Genomic DNA, 23,972 nt, shown 5'->3' with positions numbered 1-23,972 from the left:
ACCTGCCTCACTTACAGGACCTACAGGATTTGCTTCTAGATGCCAGACACCACAGCAAACCTCCAGAGGTCTGGTGGAGTCCGCACTTCCTGAAGTTTAAGGTTCTAATGTGGTTCTAATGTTCTGAGTCTGAGCATCCATGATGTTTGATGACAAACAGCAGGGAGCCAGATGGAAGTTGTTTTTTTAAAATATAGAAACAGTTCTTCATCCTCTCTTACAAGTAGTGAACCTGGAAGCCCACTTTCCTCCCATGGAGGTGGATGGGGTCTGGTGCAGTGTGTAGGGTTCGACCAAACTGGTGAGATGAGCGTTTTGGTCCATCCAGGTCCCCCTGTGATCATGATTTTATGTCCATGACCATCTGATTAAACACGAAAGTACGTAACTCCACATAAACCTTATATTGTAGCTGCAGACATTTAAAATATTTTCTATTTAAAGTAAAAAATGAAACTATTAGGTCTATTTCATGTGAACAACTTAAAAGTACTCTATTATAGTTGTACTCACATTATGTTTGGACATTGACTTGAAATGATTTGATTGCTCCCTGACTTAATGGTAATGATCTCATTCTTTGATGTCATGATGCCAAACCTGCATGACTTCAGTTCACACTCACAGAATCACTAGAAGCCTGGAATGAAGGAACTCCATAGCCTTCAGCAACATATGTGATGACTTGGCAAAAACACACACAGTTCATAAACTGCACAAGAAATCCAGAGGCTTTATTATCACAAGTCAAATTTGTGTTTTTTCATGAAAAGTCAGGAACATTTCATCCTGATGGACTCTGAGGTAAACATGTTGAATATTATCTTTATTCTTACTGTTACTATGACAAAAAGGTTAATGGAGTTGAAAGGCCATAAGCAGATCTGTTTCTTTTCTGAAGTGACGTTCTTCTGTAAATCACCTCACATCAGTAAGCTCCACTTATCACTACTTATTTGCTTCCTGTACACGTGGGACGCTTGTGGGTTTCCCTTATGCTACTGGAGCCTTCCAGTAATGTTATGGAGTGAAGCAAGGTGTGTAAGAACCTCCAGCGATTACGACGATGTGTTTTCGATAAGATTGTGCTGCCTGGTTAAGTTCTCTCTGAGGAGAGTGTCTGCAGGACGGTGGTCAGGATAGTCAGGAAGTCCTTCAGAGCTTTGATGTCTCCTGGTCGTTGCTTTAATGTCACTTTCACCACCTGCTCTCCTCTCTCTCTTTTTGCTGAGTCTCTCCTCTGCTTGTGATCTACATCCTCTTCCCCACCCTCCACGTTCATCCCTGAGCCACAGCCGCTTTTCTTCAGCTCTTCTCTCTGATTGGCCTCTCCACTATACAACAGCTCTCCCAGTATGAGCGTGCTGTGGGGATTGTTTTCAGTTTGCGTGTGATGGGTGTGTGTGTACAGGTAAACCCGCCAGGGGAGTGTGTGTGGAGGTGTAAAAGCCAGAGTCTGGATATTGACCAGCTGCATTGCTGCCTGAAGGCTCTGCGGTGAACAATCGGGTACAGCAGGGCTTTGGACCCATTCCTGCAGGTTCAGCTCGTCCTCCTGCTCCCTGTTCTCAGCACCTAGAAACAAGAAATGAGTAAAACCCAGACATCAGTCAAGTGACATTAATCCTACCACTACATCTGTAGCAGATGTACCATATTTATTCGAGTATAACGCGCAAAATTTTCTACCTAAAAAAGAACTCAAAGTTTGGGTGCGCGTTTAAAAACGAGGACTGGGGTGACACGCTTAGATGTATTAGTATACAGTATTATTTGCGCAATGACTTATTGGTCGCAGATATCGCTGACCACAATCGCAAAACATTGAATGCAACCACTTCTCTCGACCCACAAAACGTCCATGGTCGATTTTTAGTAACAGTATCCAAATCATTTGCGTGGGCGATCTAAAATAAATACCGGTAATTCATGATGGCTCATGCGCATCACTCCTGCAGAGGCGAGGCGTATCTAAGGAAATGGTATTCAATAATCAAATGCCTCATCAGCAGACCTTGTCGGATGGTGTCATTTCTGAGAATTCTTATTATCCGCTGTGACGTATGATATTTGATTATTGATTAGCATTTTATTAGCTACGCCTTGTCTCTTCATTTCCTTTCCTCGCCTCGGCCACACTGAAACGTGAGTTACCGGTAAGCATTGCTGGTGTATCTGATGATGAATCGGACTTTGAAGGATTTTAAATACCGGTAAATATTGTTAATTTTATTTCGGTATTGTGTTCATAGTTTACGTTGTCAATAAATTATTTTTATCATGGACGCACGTGTTTAACAATGTTTGGCACTTACAATGCTTTGTCTGAGCCGAGAAAAAGTGAAACAAAATTTTATACTGATTTTTAATCGAAAATTAGGGATGCGCGTTATACACGTGTGCACGTTATACTCGAATAAATACGGTAGTAGTAGGATTTGAAATAGTAGAAGAATGAGTATCAAATAAATAGCTTATGAATCCTTTGGAGGAAGTTCCTTTGTGACAACAGCGGTTTGTACATACAACCATGACAGAATATAGTAATAAATAAAATTCAATGAATAAAAAGGGCCTGAAAATGAATGTAGTTAAGTAGCATTTAGAAAAGTGCCATAGAAAAATACCTCTGTAATTGGAAGAGTAGCAAAGATTATTAATGCAGTTTAAATGTAATGAGTGACAACTACACCTTCATGATAGGAAACAAAACTACACACCACTGGTCAACAGTTTTAGAAAAACCACATTGTTCCAGTTTTTATTCAACTGTAAACAGCTCAGGTACAGCAAATAATTAGAAATGGAACAAATGCAAACCAGACGGAATTAAGTGTTTACAACAGACTCAATTCAAGCGTCATCACTGAGCAATACACTTCCATCATGAAATCTGCAAAACTTAAAAATCCTAACTTATGGAAATGAGCATTCATACCAGGAAACACTTCAGCTCTCAACAGCTTTCATGTCAAGGTACTGTGACGCAACATCCAGACATTTAAAGTATTACCTTGTTCAGAATGCAAAGAATGTTGTTGTAGCCACAGGCGCTCAAAATCTTCTGGACTGACAGGTGGAGAGAGGGACAAACTGAGGGGGGTGGCCAGGCTGGAGCCTGGGGCATCAGCAGAGGGGTCTGGACACCGACTGGCACTGTCCAAGCCTGGATGTGGAAATACAAAATAGATAAAATAGGAGAAAGACAGACACAGCCAAATCAGGTGAGGTTGAAAGTTGGTGCCGACAATGTAGACTATAGACCTCCTGTAAGAAAACTGTCACAACCTGCCCGTTATTTCTTATTGTTTTTAATTATTGACGGGGTCGTCAATGTTGGTGGGGTTACGTTTCTACCCGGAAGCATTAACAGTTTTTTGACCGCTGAAAGCTGAGTATTTTGCGATTTGATGTTAACTATTGGTCAAGTTCAAAGGGAAACTTAATGGAATAAAGCCTGGCTTAGCCTCTACACCCCCGGAGCAGAGGTAAAGATGTTAGTTACATTACGGAACGACAGTATTCATTTATTCGGAGTCGTTTTAATGTCTTGTTATTGTTTCTAGTCAGTCTTAGGAAATAGAGGTTTAGTATTTAGAGTAGGAATGACATTTAAATGACCTCAAAAGATGATTATAGATTGAACTTTAATAAATGACAAATTACGAACAATTCATCTTACCGACACCCTCTCAGAAACAACAAGGCATTATCCCGCGACTTACCCAGACCTACTTCCAGGGTAGGTCTTTGACCATAGATCAAAGCTGCATCAAAGTGCATAGGTAGATCAAAGCACTAGCTGTGATCTTTGGTCTTACACTGGTCTTCTCCCTCGTCTTTCTATGTTATCCACTTCCTGAGTGTACAAAAGTTGAAATTTGACCTTGACCTACTTTTCTCAAGGTCAAGGTCATCATCTCATTTTCATCCCCTGTGCTGCCCGAGTAATCTGCTTTTTGTTTCATCTTTCTATCTGTAACAATTGCAAAGATATTTGGCGGACATACGAAAGAACGGACTAACACACGGACACTGACAATGACATCACCGCTTTGAAAGCGGGACGTAATAAGGACACTTGAGCCATGAAGATCTAGAACAAAAGCAAATTCCCACTTGACCAATGGGGTTCAGTTTGGAGGCTGTATGTTAATGTGCGGTGTAGTTGCTTTGGATACACGCAGCTGGGTTCGCTATGAGGAGGATACGCCTTTACCGGACACACACCACACACTAACTAGTTAGCCAAACGCTAGCTGACTTCAACAGCTTAAGGAGGAACTTTCAGTGTGTAGCTCTGAGCCAGGTCGTGACCACACAACGCTACCGTAGCCTGAACGAACTCCAACTCAGGGATGACCACACCCATATCCAGGTAGACAATCAAATATGACTCAGGATTGGTCGATCACCCCCTGCTTGTGACATCACAAACGGCGCTCTAGTAAATCCGATCGTTTTGATTCTGTCTGGGCCGTGAATTCCTAAAATTCCAAATATTTATTGTTTGTTTACCAGATTCTAGGACTTTGTAGGGTTAGGGAGGAACCCTTATGTATATGTGGAGACCTGAAAAATGTGTTTTTCATAATAAAATGCATGTTTCTGCGTTCCTCTTCATGTAGCTTACAAACCCATTTTTGCTGTTTCCTTCCAGGGACAACAGAACCATAAACAAGACACTGCCGACTCTCCAGCTCATTTTAATCAGTGTCTTCACCAACATCTCCAGCATTTGCGATTGCCGGAGGGCTCCATCATACTACAACATGCAAAAAATGCAAAAGACAAGCCATAACTCAATGAAAGACTAATTGGAGATTTGCAGGAAAATCCAGCACCACAGGAGAAATCTCTGAATATTTCTCCCAGCTGAATAATTCTGGACTAATTTTCTGACTGGAGGTCACAGACAACTTGAATCAAAAACCAAACGCAGGCACCCCACACATTCAGGTGGATGACTGGGTGAGGCAGAAAACCACCAGATTTGATTGGAGCAAATCCAGGTGGTTTGAACCTATTTCAAGGTCATTTCAGTTCCCAAAGGCGTTCCTGATCAGGATCAGTAAGAACTGGATCATATCGCCATTCCTGACATCTCTGAAAAACTGACTGACCTCCCTCATGACCCTGAAAAGTACAATGGCTTTAAATGGGCTTTTTGCTCAAAAGCGGGGTGCATACCATGTTTGGCGCTTCTTGTTGTACATTCATTCCCAATGACACCTAAGATTGACCATAGATAGAATCTATGCAACTGCAGATGGTGGGCAGAAGCAGGTGATACTGTTCCTGTTCTGGTTACTGTCACAAGACTGCGAGATGTGACTGACATCTCGTGGCGTTACAAAAACAGATTCAATATAGGACGAGTCACTGAATGCAAAACACCACAGAAATACACTCACCCAAAGGGACGACCTCGAACTTGTGAAAGTTCAGTGTGTCTGAGAGGCCAGGGTTGGACCTGGGGTAAAAGGTCACGTGTTCAGAGCTTCTTCTGTTGGTTGACTCAGTCTCTGCAGAGCTCTCCTCCAAAGTCTCCAGTGTATTGAACCTCCATGCCCAGCGGCTGATGGGCTCCACAGGCTGGCCAATCAGAACACCCAGCAAAGGGTCTGACCTTCGAACCTGGAGAACCGTTCTTGTCTCATCTATCCCACAATGCAGCAGGCGGTAGTAGAGGAGGGCCTGGTCACGAATGGACATGTCTGTCTCCTCTTCTGGAACACAAAAGTGGGCACAATGTCACCTTTTTTCTACTTGTCACACACTCACACCTGCTCACACACAGACATACACAAACTGCCATTCTTGCATTCTCCAGTTTATACACCTGCATACAACCTGTACCTCATTGCACCTCATTTTCACCTTTACTCCATTGTTAGTTAACTTCAAATTCCCAACACCTCATACATTGCCAGCAAGGTAAAGCGGACTTAATTCCCTGCTCAAACTTGTCCGATGAAGCTGACTCTGCTTCTGACACACACCAATGCAGTAGTGCAACAGTCTTCCAAGCATGTCTTGTGTCTCAGCGGGTCGGTTCAAAAACAGCCTCATGGCGGTCGTCAGCAGCTCCATCTTGACTCCTGGCGAGGTCTCGCTCCTAACTCCATCAATGAAGACCTCCAGCGTGTAGGGGGCGCTGGAGACTTTCTGTCCATACACTCCCAGCAGCCACAGCAAAGACTGCCTGCCCTATTGAGAAGACAGGAGGGAATCCATTTAAAGGCCCTGGAGGTCCTATAGTAGCTGATGTGGAGACACTAATCACTCATGCTAACAGTTCCATGCTGTTATTCTGATCATTCATGAGAGCTGAGTGCTGCAGCGAACACACTGACGGAAACGACGGTCTTGAACAGTTTCTGCAAGCGTGGGAATTTCCTGCCGATCTGTGTTTTGACAAGAAACACTGACTATAGGGGCAGTAAAGACATCACTGCAACCACACCCACCCTTGGTGATGTTATCTACAAATCCATCAACACAAATGAACCGTCATACCTTAATGAATATGTCATTGTACCTGTAGCCCAAAAAGAACTATTGTAGTCCAAACAATTAAGCTATGTGATCCTGAACTGTGTAAGAGATTTTGAGCGACTAAATGTAAACGCTAACAGAATATCAGTGACCACTAGATGCTCTCAGGCAGCGTGTATGTAGCAGGGATGCTAGCCAGAGACTAACCTGGCTATCTGATAGCACCTCCTTGCAGCCCTTAAGAGCCAAACACACAGTATTGTTATACTGAGGACACACTGAACCGAGGTCTCGCATTGTCTGGAGCACGGCTGAGGGGGAGAAGGGAGAGAGTGTCAGACAGATCACATGGAAACGCCTTCCCTGGATTTGATATGAAAGTAAGATGACATGACAGCCATTCTTAACCCCACACCGGGGAAATCCATTTCTTATTTCTAACACCCACAGGAGAAACATTCGTAACAAAACCAGGACTTTGAAAAGAAATTAAAAGTCATGTGCAGATGCATACCTGAAGTGATGTGCTCCTGCTTGAGTGAGAGCAGTCCAGTTAGTATCTCCAAACATTTGTCGCTATAACTCCGTCCAATACGACCTGCATCCAATAAAGGTCAAGGACATAAATAACCAGACTGAAATTTTCACAAGTCAGTCATAAGAACACAGAAGCGAGAATTCCACCAGCAAGAATGAGATCCGATCTCAGCTGATTTGGTATCCATCCACTAACTAGTGGCGGTGTCCCGAAAGCACGACTCGGATTTTTGCTCGTATGTCGACCTGCCCGGATGGATGAATGGACGGATGGAATGAAAAAGGGGAACAGGGTTTGAAAATTGGCCTGAAACTGGAACGAACTGAAAGGTTCATTTCACATTAGAGAACATAAATATACACAGTAAATATATTTAAAGTAGCACTATAAATATATTTGATTGCTTTGACTGAAAACATTAAAGATGTTTTGCTCTGTGGATAAATGGTACAGATGGCAGAAATGTACTTCAGGTCAAGTAATGAATAGTTTCCTCATTACTGGTGTATAAGTTCATCCAATCACATCCCATCAGTGATGAGTACCAATCAGAACTTTAAAGCCCTGGGCCACATGAGGCCAATCACAAACCCACAAACCCACACACACAGATGTACAGAAGCCAAAACAAAACTTGTTGCTCCACCTGCTTTTACAGAGGCAGAGAAAAATCTGGCTGAACCAGTGATACACCACAAAGATGTAACTTCACTTTGCCTGACATCACCTTCGCCTTATTTAACAGAACTCTTCCTCGGCACACTAAATGTAACATAGTATGTTCCTTTGTTTCCATGATGTGAAGTAAGACAGGCATACAATGAATGATGTAACACTGACGTCATTACATCGTGTGAGCGTTCTCTTCCTCCACCAAAACAAACAAACAAACAAAAAAGACCAAACGTGACAGCAGCGGTGTGGGGTCTTGTTCCATGCATCCTTCACCTTTCCTCTCAAGCGGTCTTCTCTCACGACAGCAAATAGAACATTCCACTTCTAAATGCGAGTGTGTACCTATAGCTGAGATAGCAGCCTGGGCCGTGTTGGTGTTGACGTCGGTGCAGTATCCCTTCAGCTCATCCAGAAGAATCAACACGTTCTCATCATTGACCAGCTCCACCAGCACCTGCAAACACAACAGCTCTGCTAATATTGTGGAATCTGGATATATAACAGCAAGTACATAAAATGTTTGTAGATTGATTTATAAAATATAAATAAATGATGAAAAACCGCTGACTCAAGAAAATACAAACGGCATCACCTCCATCTTCCTCTGCTTGATGTACGCCGGGTCAGTGTAGCCGCAGAAGAATCGTTTGTAGTGGGCTCTCAGTAGGCCAGGGAGGGAACGCAGCAGCAACTAGGAGTCAAAATTCAAGACTTCATGTCTCAACTTGGAAAAACGCAAATACACAACAAGCTCATTTTCACTGAGAATCTGAGCAACTACGTATAAAACAATACTGTACAAAAATGGCTCCCGTTTTCGTCCGCGTTCACAGTTCAGATGAACCATTCTTGGGTCTTTCCTTTTATATCCCCTCTTCTATGACAGCCTGACTGTTTCCACATGGACCCAACTGTGAGATTGTTGTGTTCCAGTCTCCCTTGTTTCAAGTGTTTTTCCAGTGCTCCCATCTTCTTTGTAAGTACATTTGATTATTAGAGTTTGCTTGATACCTGGACTTTATTCTGGTTTTTTGAATTTTTTTTTCTGGATTTGGATTGCCCAATGTTTCAAACCTGCCCACCTGCTTAACATCAGTGTTGGATGTCACCATTTCGGCATTAATGTTTGGTTGGTTTTTGTATGTCTTTCTGTCTACAATCTTCCATTTGTTGGAATGTACCACATTGCAATGAAGGTTGAGTTTCTCCCAGTTAGGGCGCTAGTTTTGTATTGGTTTTTAATTTTATTCTGGTGTCGACCAGAAAAGAACTCGAAGTCAAATGAAAGACAGTTTGGAATACGAGGATTGAATAAGGGATGCAAAGCTGCTTGGGTACTTTTCAGAACTATAAGAGTCAAAAAACTTTTGTCCTACTTACAACCACGTGTGCCTCTTGCTTTTCAAGTTAAACAGCTAGAGTTATGTCTTTACCAATCACAAAACCAGTAACTCCAAATTTGAAGTGTATGATGTCAGTTCAAATGAACGCACAGGTGAAAGGGAACTGCCCCAATGTGTGTTGCACGTCTGACACTCTTTCAGAACTTTCAGAATTTGAACAATTAACAGCTGTGGCAATAAGTGGTAACTGAGCAGTATTGTTTCAAAGGGCAGTCATTTATCTTTATTATGTTTGTCTCAACAAAGAAGCTGGAGCTGATTGTGAGCGCTGTCTATCTTTCGTGACCTTCAAACTGACAGTTTGGTTGGATCTGGCATTCTCCCAAATTGGCCGTAGGAATGTGTGTGTGTGTGTGTGTGTGTGTCTATATGTAGCTTGCAGTGCACTGGCGTCGCGCCCAGAGTTTCCTTGCCTCACGCCCTAAGACAAGCTGGGATAGGCTTAAGCGCCCCGTGACCCGTGCAAGCGGTTGAGAAAATGAAAGAATGAATTCAGTCAGTAGTAAAATAATGCTAATAGACAAGCTGGATGGATTTTAATAACTTGCTCTGTGCCTGCATCCAGCATTGTTAAGAGGACTCCTTCTACATGAAATTCAGATGGGCTGAATGAATACCTAAAAGCTCACGGTGAAGACTGTTCATCTCCCTCCAGTGGTTGTTTTATCCCAAAAATCATCTTATTCACTCTGTCTCATAAATAACAAAACCAATAATGACTGCACAGTGGGAGACGCCAACTGAAAGGATGAAGACAGCTGTAACGACTGTTCGATCCTACATGTGCAATTGGGAAATTTCATTGGAAATGTATTGGCTGCACGCTGCCGTGTTTGTATGTCCGTAGCTCAGGGCAGTTTTCATATGATATCAAGATCATATGATAAATTTGCCTTTGAGCTGAAGTTTGCATTAAATGGAAATCTCAGGCGAAGGTGAACACTGCTTGGATCTCATTTGTTCCAGCATGTGAAACATGAGGTCGGCATGCACAGCTGGCCGAGTGGCCAAACCCATTGTTGGTCAGAACAGTTGCTACACCTGTTCTTCAGGTCGTAAAACAAACTATTTTCTGTAGGCGTCCCACTTTTCATTCAGGAATGAGTCAGACACAGAAAAAATTCCACCACATTGTCAGTAGGGCTCTTGCGGAAGGGAGGGGGGAGTCCAGTCTTTGTACGTTGAGCCAACCAGATGAGCCAGTTTTGTCCAGCGATGGCGGTCATGTGCCAGCTGCTCTGCATCTTCCACAGCGACTCCCTGTCGTCGGAGGTCGAACGCAATGACGCCATCAGGTGCGGGGCTTGTCTCGAGGTCTTTTCCAGTCTGCGGCCTTTGGGTCAAAAAGGATGGTTCTTGTTGGAGGAAGGCAGAGGACATAACTAAACCAGTGGGTGCGACGTTTTGCAGCCTGGAAAGATGCTCTGGGCTGGACAAAAAACAAATTTGCTTCAAGCTGAGGGCCTGACTGGTTTGATGTTTATTAAAACATGTTGAAAATGATTGCACACATCCTTTTGAACCAAGACTGCATTATATCATTCATTCATTCATTTGTCTTCTTACCGTTTCATCCGCAGTTGCGGGTAGCTGCAGCCTATCCCAGCTAACGACTGCAGACTCTAGGTCAGCTTCTGCTTGCTAGAACTCCTGTCTTCAGCTATGGCCACATTGCGCTGGTAATCCAGTCGCCGGTACCCGGTCAGGTCGCGCTGGTGCTGCCGGTCGATGATGTGGAGCGTCCTGTCCGATATCCAAGGCTTATTGGGGGGAGGATGGAGAGCATCCAAGGACACTAAGAGCTGACCGGATGGCACAATCCTTGAGGGTCTGCCAGTCTGTCACTTTGTCGGTGGCCGGGGTATCGAAGGTGCGGCGGATGGAGCAACTGAACTCATTGGCGATGTTTGGAGTAGGGAGGAGTCCAGGCGAGGTTGAGTCTTGGTGTGCTGGTTGGCTCGGTTTTACCTTAACCTGGGCCACCAGCAGGCGCTGGTCAGTATTGCCAAGCTCTGCTCCTCTGTACACACGGCAGTTGATGACAAGCGACTTTTAGCGTCGGGAGATAAGGACGTGGTCCAACGCTTTCCTGGTTTTGCCATCTGGGCTGTACCATGTTCAGTGATGGATCTGTTTCTGGGGAAACCAGGTGTCAGCAACGCAGAGGTTGTTGTGGTGGCAGAGAAGGAGAAGGCGGTGATCGTTGTCGTTTGTAAGCCTGTCAACAAAAGTTGTGCTGACGGGTGAGCCTGTGGACCGATCACTGCTGGAAAAGAGCAGCACTAGCATTCAGTGAGGATAATGGTGATGTCATGTTGTGATGTTTGGCCAACAGCCTGGTGGTGTCGGTCAAAGAAGGCATCTTTCGTGTCCTCATCAGTGACATCAGTTGGGAGCATAGGCAACCATTACTGTCGTCTTATGTGTTGGCGGAGAAAGCGGACCGACAACGGTCTTTAGCTCAGACTTACGGAGGGCTTTTGGATAGGTCACGCCACAGAGGCCTGTCCGTCTCTTGGGGCCATTCCAGATGGTTTGGCATTGCCTTGCCATTTTACTTCCCAGAGCCCGTACTTCTGGTCGGTTTCGTAACCAAGGAGTTTCTCCTGGGTGGGTTACAGCGTGCCGACACGCTGGGGTATTCGTTTGTCTGGAACCTACCCTGGAGACCTGCCCGCCATGGGTGACCCTACCAAGAGCAAACTCCTGTATCGCTCTCCAGGGTCACTGGAACACACAAGCCCACTCGCCACACCAAGGCCAGACCCAAGAGAGGGGTGGCAACATTGAACGCTGAATTAATGCAGGTGATCATAAAGCTTCTTCTCAAAAAAAGTCATGAAATGTAGAGAATACGACTATCCATTTTCATTTCATGCTAACACTATGCCGTTTCTCAACATGAAATATGTTTGATGACCCCATAGCAACACTACAGTGATAGAGTTACACAATACAGCAGAAAAACAGGTTTCAATTATAAAAAGCAACTTCCACCTTGAGCACATTTATCTAAAGCTGGAAATAAAACGGTCCTCAAACACTGCTCTGGAGCAAAATCTCCATCATGTTCATACATCTAGAATAAGTCCCACACGGCAGAACGCCGACGGCGGGTCAGCTGAGAGCGATAAAGAAACACCTTAAATATTTGTGCAGCTGTGTCAATATTTCAGAAGGAAATTAACCTTTACACCATATCCTGTGACACTGATATTAATCCTACTTTATTAATGTTCTTAATTTCCCTTCGGGGATTATAACAGTGTATAAAAATAAAATTAACATTTAAAAAAAAAAAATTTATTACAGGTTAGCAAATTAATATGAGAGGTTAAGGGATGCTAACCCTGACAGTAGTGTTACTGTCTGACTGACCGCTCAAAAGGGCTTTTACACCACACAAACCAGCATTCACACACACATTCACAGCGGTGGCATCCGATGTGCCACCTGGGAGCAGTCTGAGGTGCAGGACCTGGGAATCAAACCAATGACCTTCTGACAGGTAGCTGACTGAACAAACACTTAACCACAGCCCCCCCCCCTGTGGAGAGCCCTGGAATTACATTTCCACTGTGTCATAGACAGCGACTCTGGATTGTTTATTGCATCTCCATTCAAGCCCATCAACCCACTGACCTGTAGGTGGCACAGGGCAGCGAACCTCAGCTCTCTGGACGTGCTCCCACATGCCGCCAGCAGCGGCCCACGCACTCGCTCCAGGGCGGCGACACTGACAGCAGGCAAGCCAGAGCAGAGGCTGAGGAAGAGTCTGAGGGTCGCCGCCATGACCGGGGGGTGGGAACTGACCAGGGAGGCGTCCAGCAGGGACAGGATGTCAAACAGCTCCTCCTCTGACTGAGGCTGGTAGCGCCGCAGGACGCTCAGCACCTCGCACTGACCCCAAACATCACACTCCTTCAACCTGGGACCACACACACACACACACACACACACACACACACACATGCACAGAGCGCACATATATTAATGTAGTCACCTGAAGATAAAAACAAAACCAAAAAACAAAGGTCAAGGTCATCGTGTCATTTTCATCCCCTTTGCTGGCCGAGTAATGTGCTTTTTGTTTCATCTTTCCATCTGCTCGTTTTCAGCAGTTTTCCAGCAACACTCTTTTCTGATGTTGTGACTCTGGGCCAACCTGTTGAGGAGGTGATGGGCTATCGGTTTGTTGATAGCAACTCCTCCCTCCTCCTTCAGGATCTCCTCCAGAGCTCGGAGGCAGTTCACCATGACCACGGGGTCTGGGTCCCTGAGCAGACTGTAGAGCTCGTTCACCACCGCAGCATCTGGAGGATTCAAGAGGGATCACTGCTGAAACATTCTGACACAGGATTCTGAAATCGTTCTGAAATCGTTCTGGGCTTCCAAAAAGTGAGTGAGCTTTAAACGTCAAAAGAAAAATAAACAACAGGTATTTACTTAATTATTATTATTTGGGTTTTTTTACTAGTTTCAACAACATTTGATGAAATACCACATGGACATTGGAGCAGATCTACTTTTGACATTTTGATGGTGCAGACGGCGAGTTTCCCCATCAGAGGTTAGAGTTTGTCTGTTAATGCTGTGATTAAAAAAGGTGTCATCTGAGCGTTGATGCGTTTTAAAAGCAGGACACCATAAAGCCTTCGTCGTCTCCAGCTGGACCCAGGTTCCTGACTTAAGAGCTTCAGTTTCACTTGATATATATTCACTTGAATATTTCCACTCATTTGTGCGCAAAATTGTCCACCATAAAGATTACGGGATCAACAAGGGAATCGAGGTTTTTGTTTAGGACATGTGCTACACTCCTGTTGTTTAAACTTTATTACAACAATGATGAAGACAGGAAAATAGTTGGGTCATTCCATGAAAACTGTTCATTTTGGGTCTCAAACATTTAAAGAGGAACGGGAGACAAATAAACTTGCCGGTGATATTTACAGTGTCTGAAACTATGGATTCAAGTTTACTTGTTAACATGAGGTAAAATAAAATTGAATAATATACAATTTGCACATTTTTAACTTGCTGTGTTAAAACTACAATCATTTTCTCATGTCTGCTCTGAGGGGGTTTGTCATTCATGTGCTGAAAAACTTGAAAAATATCAAATACCTGTCATACATTTATTGTTCTAATACTTAGAAATACTTTCCTCTTAATAGGAAACGTGTTAATTATATTAAAAGGATCCATGTTTTAGTTAAATTAGTATAATTGATCTGTAACTTTTATAACATCATTTCTCATGATGGAACTCCCCAAAGCATGTGAAAAATGTTTCCGAGCCCCAAACCTAAAGCGATCTGATTGGTCCACGTACCGACGTCTCGGTTGGGTTGGAGGTTGTGGATTTTGGCGCAGCCCAGCACGGCGACCCGTCGCACACAAGCTGCCTTGTCCCTCAGTCCGGCGACCACAGGCTGCTCCACGTACTCCAGCAGACCGGGTAACCTGGGACAGACACAGGGTGTTACCCCCCCCCTGCTGCTGCCGGGTGGGTGTGGCAGCGTGTTGGGCACAGCTCTCACCTCAAGTTACTCATGTTCCTCAGCGCCAGGCTGCGCACCATGGGGTTGGAGTCCTGACAGTCTTTCCTCAGGGTGTTGACCACCAGCAGGGACAACTCTGGGTGCAGCGCCGCGTAGCAGCACAGGAAGACGTACACCAGCTTCTTCTGCACCACGTCCACGGTGGCGCAGGCCTTCACCATCTCACTGAACAGACCCGACACGTCCACCCCCTGAGACAGCGCCCTGGGGGGAGGAGAGGGTTAAGGGATGATGACGTCACTGTTTGACCATCTGAATGTCTGTCTGCTCATCTGTCTGACCTCCTTCATGTCTCTCTGTACATCTGACTACCTGTCTTACCACCTGACTCTCCATCTACCTGTCTTACCACCTGACTCTCCATCTACCTGTCTTACCACCTGACTCTCCATCTACCTGTCTGACCACCTGACTCTCCATCTACCTGTCTTACCACCTGAGTCTCCATCTACCTGTCTTACCACCTGACTCTCCATCTACCTGTCTTACCACCTGACTCTCCATCTACCTGTCTGACCACCTGACTCTCCATCTACCTGTCTTACCACCTGAGTCTCCATCTACCTGTCTTACCACCTGACTCTCCATCTACCTGTCTTACCACCTGACTCTCCATCTACCTGTCTGACCACCTGACTCTCCATCTACCTGTCTTACCACCTGAGTCTCCATCTACCTGTCTTACCACCTGACTCTCCATCTACCTGTCTGACCACCTGACTCTCCATCTACCTGTCTTACCATCTGTCTGCCGGTGACCCACCTGATGACTCTCAGGACGGCGTTCCTGTAGCGGAGCGGGTCGGACTGGACGCTGGGGTTGGCCAGAGTCTTCCTCAGCTCCTTCACCGTGTCCTCACTGCTCAGGTACGGCATGACGTCCACAGACAGAATCACACCGGGGCTAAGCTAACTAACATGAGTCCACGGAGGCGAACAGAACAAGCGTTAAAACCACTTCAGTAAAAAATGATGAGACCAAAAGGAAAAAGAAAACTCTATTTAGTGAGAAAAAAAAAAAAGTCCACATCGACTCATTCCAACTCTTTAAAAGACGCCAGTTCCACTTGAAACAACCCTTCCACGACTGGATTGTTTACACCGGGAAGTGACGCGTTTCTTCTTCTGCTTCCAGCGTCTCCAGACAGCCGCTTGCGGCTCCCTGTTGCCCCCTGCCGGGTGAAACTGGAACAGCATCAGAAGACTGACCAACCACCACAAGAGAGAATAGATAGATAGATAGATAGATAGATAGATAGATAGATAGATAGATAGATAGATAGATAGATAGATAGATAGATAGATAGATAGATAGATAGATAGATAGATAGATAGATAGATAGATAGATAGATAGATAGATAGATAGATAGATAGATAGATAGATAGATAGATAGATAGATAGATAGATAGATAGATAGATAGATAGATAGATAGATAGATAGATAGATAGATAGATAGATAGATAGATAGATAGATAGATAGATAGATAGATAGATAGATAGATAGATAGATAGATAGATAGATAGATAGATAGATAGATAGATAGATAGATAGATAGATAGATAGATAGATAGATAGATAGATAGATAGATAGATAGATAGATAGATAGATAGATAGATAGATACTTTATTAATCCCGGAGGAAATTACTGTACATTGTTGTCACTGCTATGAAAACTTAATATAGATCTTAACTTGTTAAACAGATGTGGGCACATTAGCAGTGATGTTAACAAAAAATCCACTTTAGGTATCTCTTACATCGACTAATTTAATGCGAGGGGTTGGTTATTTTTTTTGATGGATGTGGAGTGCAGCACAGAGATGTCACCAGTTATTTTTTTTTAAAACGAAGGATTACTTTTTAAAAAGCCAGCCTTCTGCCGGGGAATAAACAGAAGCAGCCTAGCCTGCCATTGTGTGGAACATATTTTCTCATGATTTCAACTAAAACATCAGCTGAACCAACGAAAAGTGTGAAAGGCTAAAATCGAATGGGTGTTCTTCAACATGTTAAAATTTAAATTTTTTTGGAAATTTCCATTTCAAAAGGAAACACTGCTTCTTGTATGGATCTTCTTTTCCTTTCGGCTTTTCCTTTCAGGGGTCAGCACAGCGAATCAATTGCCTCCGTCTAACTCTGTCTTCTACATCCTCTTCTCTCACACCAACTACCTTCATGTCCTCTTTCACTACATCCATAAACCTCCTCTTTGGTCTTCCTCCAGGCCTCCTGCCTGGCAGTTCAAAACTCAGCATCCTTCTACCAATATATTCACTATCTCTCCTCTTGACATGTCCAAACCATCTCAGTCTGGCCTCTCTGACTTTATCTCCAAAACCTCTAACATGTGCTGTCACTCTGATGTACTCATTCCTGATCCTATCCATCCTGGTCACTCCCAGAGAGAACCTCAGCATCTTCATCTCTGCTACCTCCAGCTCTATCTCCTGTCTTTTCCTCAGTGACACTGTCTCTAGACCAAACAACATCGCTGGTCTCACCACAGTTTTGTACACCTTTACTTTAATTTTAGCTGAAACTCTTCTATCACACATCACACCTGACACTTTCCTCCACCCGTTCCATCCTGCCTGGACACGCTTCTTCACCTCTTTTCCACACTCTCCATTGCTCTGGACTGTTGACCCTAAGAACTTAAAATCCTCCACCTTCTTGATCTCTTCTCCCTGTAACATCACTCTTCCACTTGGGTCCCTCTCATTCACACACATGTACTCTGTCTTACTGCGGCTAACCTTCATTCCTCTCCTTTCCAGGACAAACCTCCACCTCTCTAGCTTCTCCTCCACCTGTTCCCTGCTCTCACTGCAGATCACAATGTCATCTGCAAACATCATAGTCCATGGAGATTCCTGTCTAACCTCGTCTGTCAGCCTGTCCATCACCATAGCAACAAGAAGGGGCTCAGAGCTGATCCCTGATACAGTCCCACCTCTACCTTGAACTCCTCTGTCACACCTACAGCACACCTCACCACTGTCTTACAGTCCTCATACATGTCCTGCACCGCTCTAACATACTTCTCTGCCACTATCAAATACTTCTCAGGGACAGAGTTGTTGCAGATGGGCTGATTACGAGGGCTTTGACGAACACTATGGCTGTGCGGTCAGGCACATGGAAACACCAAAGATTTCTTCTGTTGTAATTTATTATAACTTTAAGGGCAGCATATGAATCAATGGGCTGACTGGTGATGGCTGACAAAATGAAGGCTGACATCATGTCAACCAACTCTCTACATTTTCCTGTCATAGTTCCAACATTCAACATCCCTACTCTCAGTCCTATACTCTTGGCGTTCCTCTTCTCTCTATTCCTACAGGCACACTTCCCTCCTCTCCTTCTTCGACCAACAGTTGTCCAATTTCCATCGGCACCCTGTAGGTCAACAGCACCAATGGCGTTTGTTGTTAACCCGGGCCTCGACCGATCCAATATGGAAGTCGTAGGTTTGATTCACGTTTGATTTGGCAAAAGTTTTACGACGGATGCCCTTCCCGACACAAGCCTCTGCATTTATCTTGGAGCTGTTCTCGGTTTAAATGATTAACATATGGGTTTCAGAGCTCAATAAAGAACAAGCCAGCTACGTGTGTAGAATTACTCAACAGCATGTGTCTCAAGTGACGGAAAGTGTCATCATAACGCCTGCTTCACTTCTACAGGAAGGTGTCTGGATGAGATGTCCTGCTGTGACATCTCATCCAGAATGTTCGCTCTGTGAAGAACTCACCAAGATTTGTCACAGAAGAAGAGGACAAAGCAAACATTCAGCAAAACCAAGACAGTACGCTTGTGTGAGTTGAAGATGGCTTTATTGATTGTGAATAGCAGGAAATCTACAGATTTGGACGCCAAGCAATCCGAGTCCGACCCCGATCCAAAGGCAAACATCCGCCCCACCCGGCCCCGGATGGTCGGGGTTTTCTGGGTAGAGCTTCATAAATTGGAGGGGAGGGACTCGGTGCTGGCAGCCAATCAGCTGACGAAACGGGGGCATTCTGATCACCACCCAGCCCATCCAGAGGAAGCTGCTCAAGCCTTCCTGTGGTCTGTGTGGGCGGAACCAGGCGCTGCCATGGATGAACCGTTTCTGCTACATTCACCAGTGGGACACAATGACATCACCCACTTCCACAACATGTCACCAAGAAACCCGAAACGAAGCATCCCAGTCACATGATAAAAGTTCAAACACACACACTTACACACACTTTTCCTTTTTTTTTTTGTTGTTTTGCTGGTACGAATGATTTGGAATGTTTTCTCTTATAGCTGCTGAAGCGTAAAATTTGTCCATCAGGATTGAGAAAGAGCATAAGGCCCAGAATCGAAGTTTAATTCCAAGACAGTGATAGGCAAGATTTTTGTCTTTGTGCTCTCAGCATTTTAACACAAGGGGGGGTTGGGGGAGGGGCGTAAACCAACACACAAACAGAACCGAAGCCAGCGCAGACGCAGCATCTAGGAGAAGTTGGTGCTGATAGCCGGGCTGGTGACGTTGTTGTCCTGACTCGCTGCCTGACTTCCTCGTGGTGGAACCTCGATGATACGCGGCTTTTCGATGATCCTCGCGCGGCGGTCACCCTTCTCCACGATTCCTATAATCCACGCTCCGCCCGCGGCCCCCTGACCTCCACCTCCAGAGTTCTGGCTTTTCATCTCCGAGCAAAACTTGGCTGCCTGTTCCCTGGGCAGACACACCAGTAACCCACCTGAAGGGGAGGGGAGGGGGGGTTAGAACTCGTTCAGAAACATTTCACCAACCTGTTGGGTAAATATTCAGCTACGTGAACTTCTGGGATCCCATACCTGAAGTCTCTGGCGACGTGCCATTAACGAGGTTGAACACGTTTCCGCAGGCTTTACTGATGGCCGCCATCTTGGCTATGATTGGTAAGTTGTGGATGACGAACGCCACCTCGTTTTGTTGCTGCGCTGCCAAGTTGTTGGCGTGACCCAACAACCCGAAACCTGTGACGTCGGTGGCAGCGTGAGCTTGGAACTTGTGCATCAGTCCTGCCGCTGCAGACGAGAAGGTGAAGGTGAGCAGAAAACACTCGAGGTCCATTAACACCCTTCACACGGCGTCATAGCAACAGCAAAGAACCACGATCAGCCGTGAACCAGTGACGGTGAGGTTCTGGCTGGTGTGGCACTGATGTTAAAGTCAGTGTATTTGAAAAAGAAATACGCAAATTCACGGCTGCACATTCAGCAATTTGCAATCATGAGCATGATTGGATTCAAAGAGGAACTCAATTCAAAGCAATTCAAAGTTTTTACTCTCCGTGATGCAAGCCAGGCTCCCTCCTGGAACAACACAAGTGCCTCTTCATGGGGCAATTGCGTTGTTCCAACTTCACACAGTCTACACGTCTATAATGTGTCCTCTGCTTCAATCCATTCTACATCTTTGTAGCACGGATGTCAAACATCAGATCGCCTCACCTCAGGAGGGAGAGCAGCTGGCATCACCTGAATAAAGACACCCTGCAATGGAATCATGGGAGACTGAACGCTGTAGACATGTGGTCGGTCTGCAGCTCCCCATACCTGCTAGTAATAACTGCCAGTGAAAATCAGGCTTCTAATGTATCTATATGGAATTTATCGTCATGACGACTGATCCAGTTACAGAACAGACGATGGCGAATCAGAGGAAGACGGAGAAGTTGCTCTGAGTGAAGCATCATGGGATCGGTCAAGGACAGAAAGAAAACGCAGATAAATGTCATCGAGGGAAGTCAACTGCAGGAGATCGACTAGTACAAAGTGCTGGCAGCCAATGAGGTAATGACCACCACTCAATGACCCTCCCCCCAAAACACCCAAACCTAACAGATCGTCTTCGGCTTCCATGACTGATCCTACTAACAGCTCCTACAGAATCATGACTGCAGAACTTAACGACCCGACGACTAAAACGTACCCGTGCGGTTTAGCGTTGCCATGGAGAACATGGCCTCTTGATAGGCCTCTTCGACTTCCTCTTTGGTGACAACCAACTTGATCTTGTTCCACCTTTCAGGCTGGCGAGACAGAAAAACCAGGAAGAGGACATGAAGATCAAACACAGGAGGGCGGGGCCGGTGAGCGGCAAACCAAACAGCTGACCTGATCCAACCACTGGTGAGCGTTCACAGCCACCTGCGTCCCCAGAGGTTTGGTCAGCACTAAGACGTCACCTGGTACCGCACCGTCTGGCCTAAAACACACAAACACAGGCAGACATTTCAGTTTTTAATAGCCTAACTTAACGTTAATTCACTGCTGGTCAACTTAAAACGCGATCTTTTCACCGCAGCTGGATCTCAGAGTTCAGAGACGTGAATCCACGTCAAAGCAGAGGCTTTGAAGGACTCACATGATGAACTCGTTTGGCTGGCAGACGACTGACGCTACACCCCCTACGATGATCCACGGGTTGATCACAGTTTGTCCTCCCGTCACCGACGTCCCTCCCTCCTCTGCTGCATCGCGAAAGCCTTGAATAATCAGCGGCATCACCCGCTCACGGTCCTGTGACAGGAAAGCAAATACAGACCAAACTAAATCATGAGCGGCGTCCGTGGGGAATCAGGAAAAAAATTGATGACTCAAATCTTCCGTGAAAAAAAGACAGATTTAGTAAGAAGTCACACAACCTCAACAACGTGACATACAGCCATGGTGTTACCTTGTCGTTCATCTTCTGGCTGACGCTCAACAGCATCAGCATGTTGTCACACTCTGTGATGCCCATGGCGTACAAATCACTCAGAACATTAGCACACGCTATCCTACCCTGAGAAACACACAGAGAACAACGACTCGTCAAAATACAAACACATTCAAATATTTTAAGGTTACATTTTGAAGCACAGAGCTGTTCCATGACGAGGGATGATTGTTAGAGATTCAGATCCACTAGCATCACCCCGACCGACCCGTCTAACGGTCAACCTGGGCGCAACCACACTCATACAAGAAGTTGTGTGCAAAAAAAAATCAAAAGTAATTATATGTTGATGTTTCAATCATATTCAGTCAAAACTTTAAAATTGCATTTATTTAACTTTTAGTTTGCATTTTCAGGCCCCCAAAATTCTGATGCTGTGTCAGCTAAAAGCATCACGACACAAACTGCTTCCACATCTTCTGAGGTCGGTGCAGCAATTGTAAATGTCTGTCGTTATGAGGAACAGTTTACAGGGTCTACTCATAAGTTGTACAATAAAACCTGTGAACCATTGAGATTATAAAAAGTTACAGCTGATAAATAGCAGAACTTGCCAACACACACACACACACACACACACACACACACACACACACACACACAAATAAATGGGGCTGAATACTGTCCAATGAGTCTCCATCTCACCATCATGTAGGGGTCCTCCACCAGGGGGTAGAAGAAGTCTGTGGTCTGGACCAGAGAGAGCCCCCCATGTCTGAGAGGAATCACACAGCAGTCCATCCCCACACCTGAAGGAAGACACAGTGGGTCAGCTCCTCAGGGTTCTCTACAGTAACCTCCCATCAGACGTCAGTGACTGGGGGTCCAAGAGGTCAGGGGTCATCTGAGCTGGTGGTGTTTAAAACTGATTTCTAATAGGATTACATGAGTGTATAAAACGTGCAGTTTCCCATGTTGGTGACACTGCAGGAGCCGCAGGCGACATTTGAGCAGGAAGTCAGTCCGTTTAGCTTGTAAAAGGTCCTTGTGAAACTCATGGACTTTGCGCTGATGTAATAAAAGGTATTCTGCTGAGTCACGCTGTGGTTGGTGATTTTACAGGTCAGACAACTTGTGCTCTTCTGTCACCCCACGGCTAAGCTAACTAGTTTGCCTTTGAGACGCGGCTTATTGATCAGACATAGTTAACTAGTAGCCATAATTGGGTATATTAACCAGGACAAACATCTGGATATAACTCAGAATAATACTTGAGTAGTTCATTCAAACGAGCTGCCATAAGACCTGCAGCATTCTGGCATGTTAGCAGCACTATGCTAACCAGCTGTCGAGTTCTTGTAAATAAATCGACTTGAATAAAAGCTGCACCAAATCCGATTCTATTCATGACGTTACCTAGTCGGGGGCCGGGTAAAGGCTGGTCAAACTCCGATGTTTGTTCCCCGGCCTTCTCCGCGTCCCCTGCCCGGTCCGGCTCCAGTCCCGCCAGGAGTTTGAGCAGAGCCTCCTGCGGGACTTTGCAGCCTCATCCCTTCAGGTCCGAGAAGGCTGTGAGGCGGAACCCGCGCTCCAGGCCATGCTCCTCCGGCTTGAAGGGCTTGTATCCGACAGGAAAACAGCCTTCCTCCGTCCCCAAGACCTCCGCTGCGGGAGGCGGAGAAGTGGAGCCTGACATGCTCGCCTAAAGACCGCTACAAGATCGGACTGCAGACGCTTTCGCCGCTAAAAAAATGACGCAAGGAAGAATGGAGCGTGCGCTCAGAGCGCCGCTTCAAATGTAAGCGTAAAGACAAAGCTAGCGGAAGTAAAACCAGAGCAACTTCCTCTCGGGATTTTCGATGTACATTTTCATATTCTACAAATCTATTCGATATTGTCTGATATTTACAATACACTACTTACGACTTTAAATCTATTTATTTGCAATGTTATAAAGTTAATTTGTACCCATGGAGAGGCCACAGTCGTCTGAACTGTAGAGACAAACATTTTATTTTGAAGGTGAAACATATAACTTCCGGTTTGTCTTTGCTTTTCATTGTTGAAAGTAAACGTTGCTATTTATAACCCCTAAACGGCCCATTTATTGGTTGTACTGTCGCTTTAAAACAAAAACAAAAAAATCATCCCTATTTTAAAAGCATACATTATATTCTGTTGGTGCAACATGTGCTCGTCATCTGGGAAAAAAACATCCCAACTGAATGGGACACACAGTTGTATATGTGTTATACAGGGATGTACAGTATGTGTGTATGGCGCTAACCTGGATCACGTGACTGCAACTCAAAGCGTCACCTGGTCAAACCGACCTTCAGTTCAATCAGACTGAATGACAGGTGATGGAAGACATGCTGGACAAAAACGTGACATTCAACAGAGACCCAATAATTCAGGGGTGTCAAATACACAGATAGCCAAAAAAAACTGCTGCAAGCCGAGGGCCTGACTGGTTAAATGTTAATTAAAACATTGAAATGAAGATAGCCTATTGAACCAAGAGCTAACACAGTATATATTATTTAATGATTAAATGAATATAGCAATATTTTCATATGATTCTATTAATAACTTCAAGGGGAA

General features: G+C 45.0%; 2 protein-coding genes across 3 annotated transcripts; both read right to left on the bottom strand.

Moving 5' to 3' along the window:
• Positions 1-713: 713 nt before the first annotated feature.
• Positions 714-15,769, bottom strand: ap4b1 (adaptor related protein complex 4 subunit beta 1). 2 transcript variants are annotated; one of them, XM_068338169.1, is made up of 13 exons: positions 15,442-15,769; positions 14,658-14,882; positions 14,450-14,580; positions 13,280-13,427; positions 12,757-13,042; positions 8,304-8,402; positions 8,054-8,165; positions 7,013-7,096; positions 6,706-6,809; positions 6,003-6,210; positions 5,415-5,729; positions 3,014-3,166; positions 714-1,575 (listed from the first exon to the last, which is right to left on the bottom strand). In XM_068338169.1, exons 1-13 carry the CDS (start codon positions 15,552-15,554, stop codon positions 1,097-1,099), a joined length of 2,457 nt encoding a protein of 818 aa, XP_068194270.1. In that variant the 5' UTR covers positions 15,555-15,769; the 3' UTR covers positions 714-1,096. The 2 variants fall into 2 exon arrangements, with proteins under 2 accessions (XP_068194270.1, XP_068194281.1); XM_068338180.1 differs by having other exon boundaries at positions 5,415-5,726.
• A 2,737-nt stretch (positions 15,770-18,506) lies between these two features.
• On the bottom strand, positions 18,507-23,173 carry sephs3 (selenophosphate synthetase 3). The gene is made up of 8 exons (XM_068332754.1): positions 22,785-23,173; positions 22,074-22,177; positions 21,387-21,494; positions 21,075-21,229; positions 20,825-20,915; positions 20,640-20,739; positions 19,520-19,732; positions 18,507-19,422 (listed from the first exon to the last, which is right to left on the bottom strand). Exons 1-8 carry the CDS (start codon positions 23,062-23,064, stop codon positions 19,172-19,174), a joined length of 1,302 nt encoding a protein of 433 aa, XP_068188855.1. The 5' UTR covers positions 23,065-23,173; the 3' UTR covers positions 18,507-19,171.
• Between the last annotated feature and the right edge of the window lie 799 nt (positions 23,174-23,972).

Source organism: Antennarius striatus, chromosome 2, assembly GCF_040054535.1.
Source record: "Antennarius striatus isolate MH-2024 chromosome 2, ASM4005453v1, whole genome shotgun sequence".
NCBI lineage: Eukaryota > Metazoa > Chordata > Actinopteri > Lophiiformes > Antennariidae > Antennarius > Antennarius striatus.
Note: the sequence above shows the minus strand (reverse complement) of the source record. Positions and strands in the feature narration are given on the sequence as shown.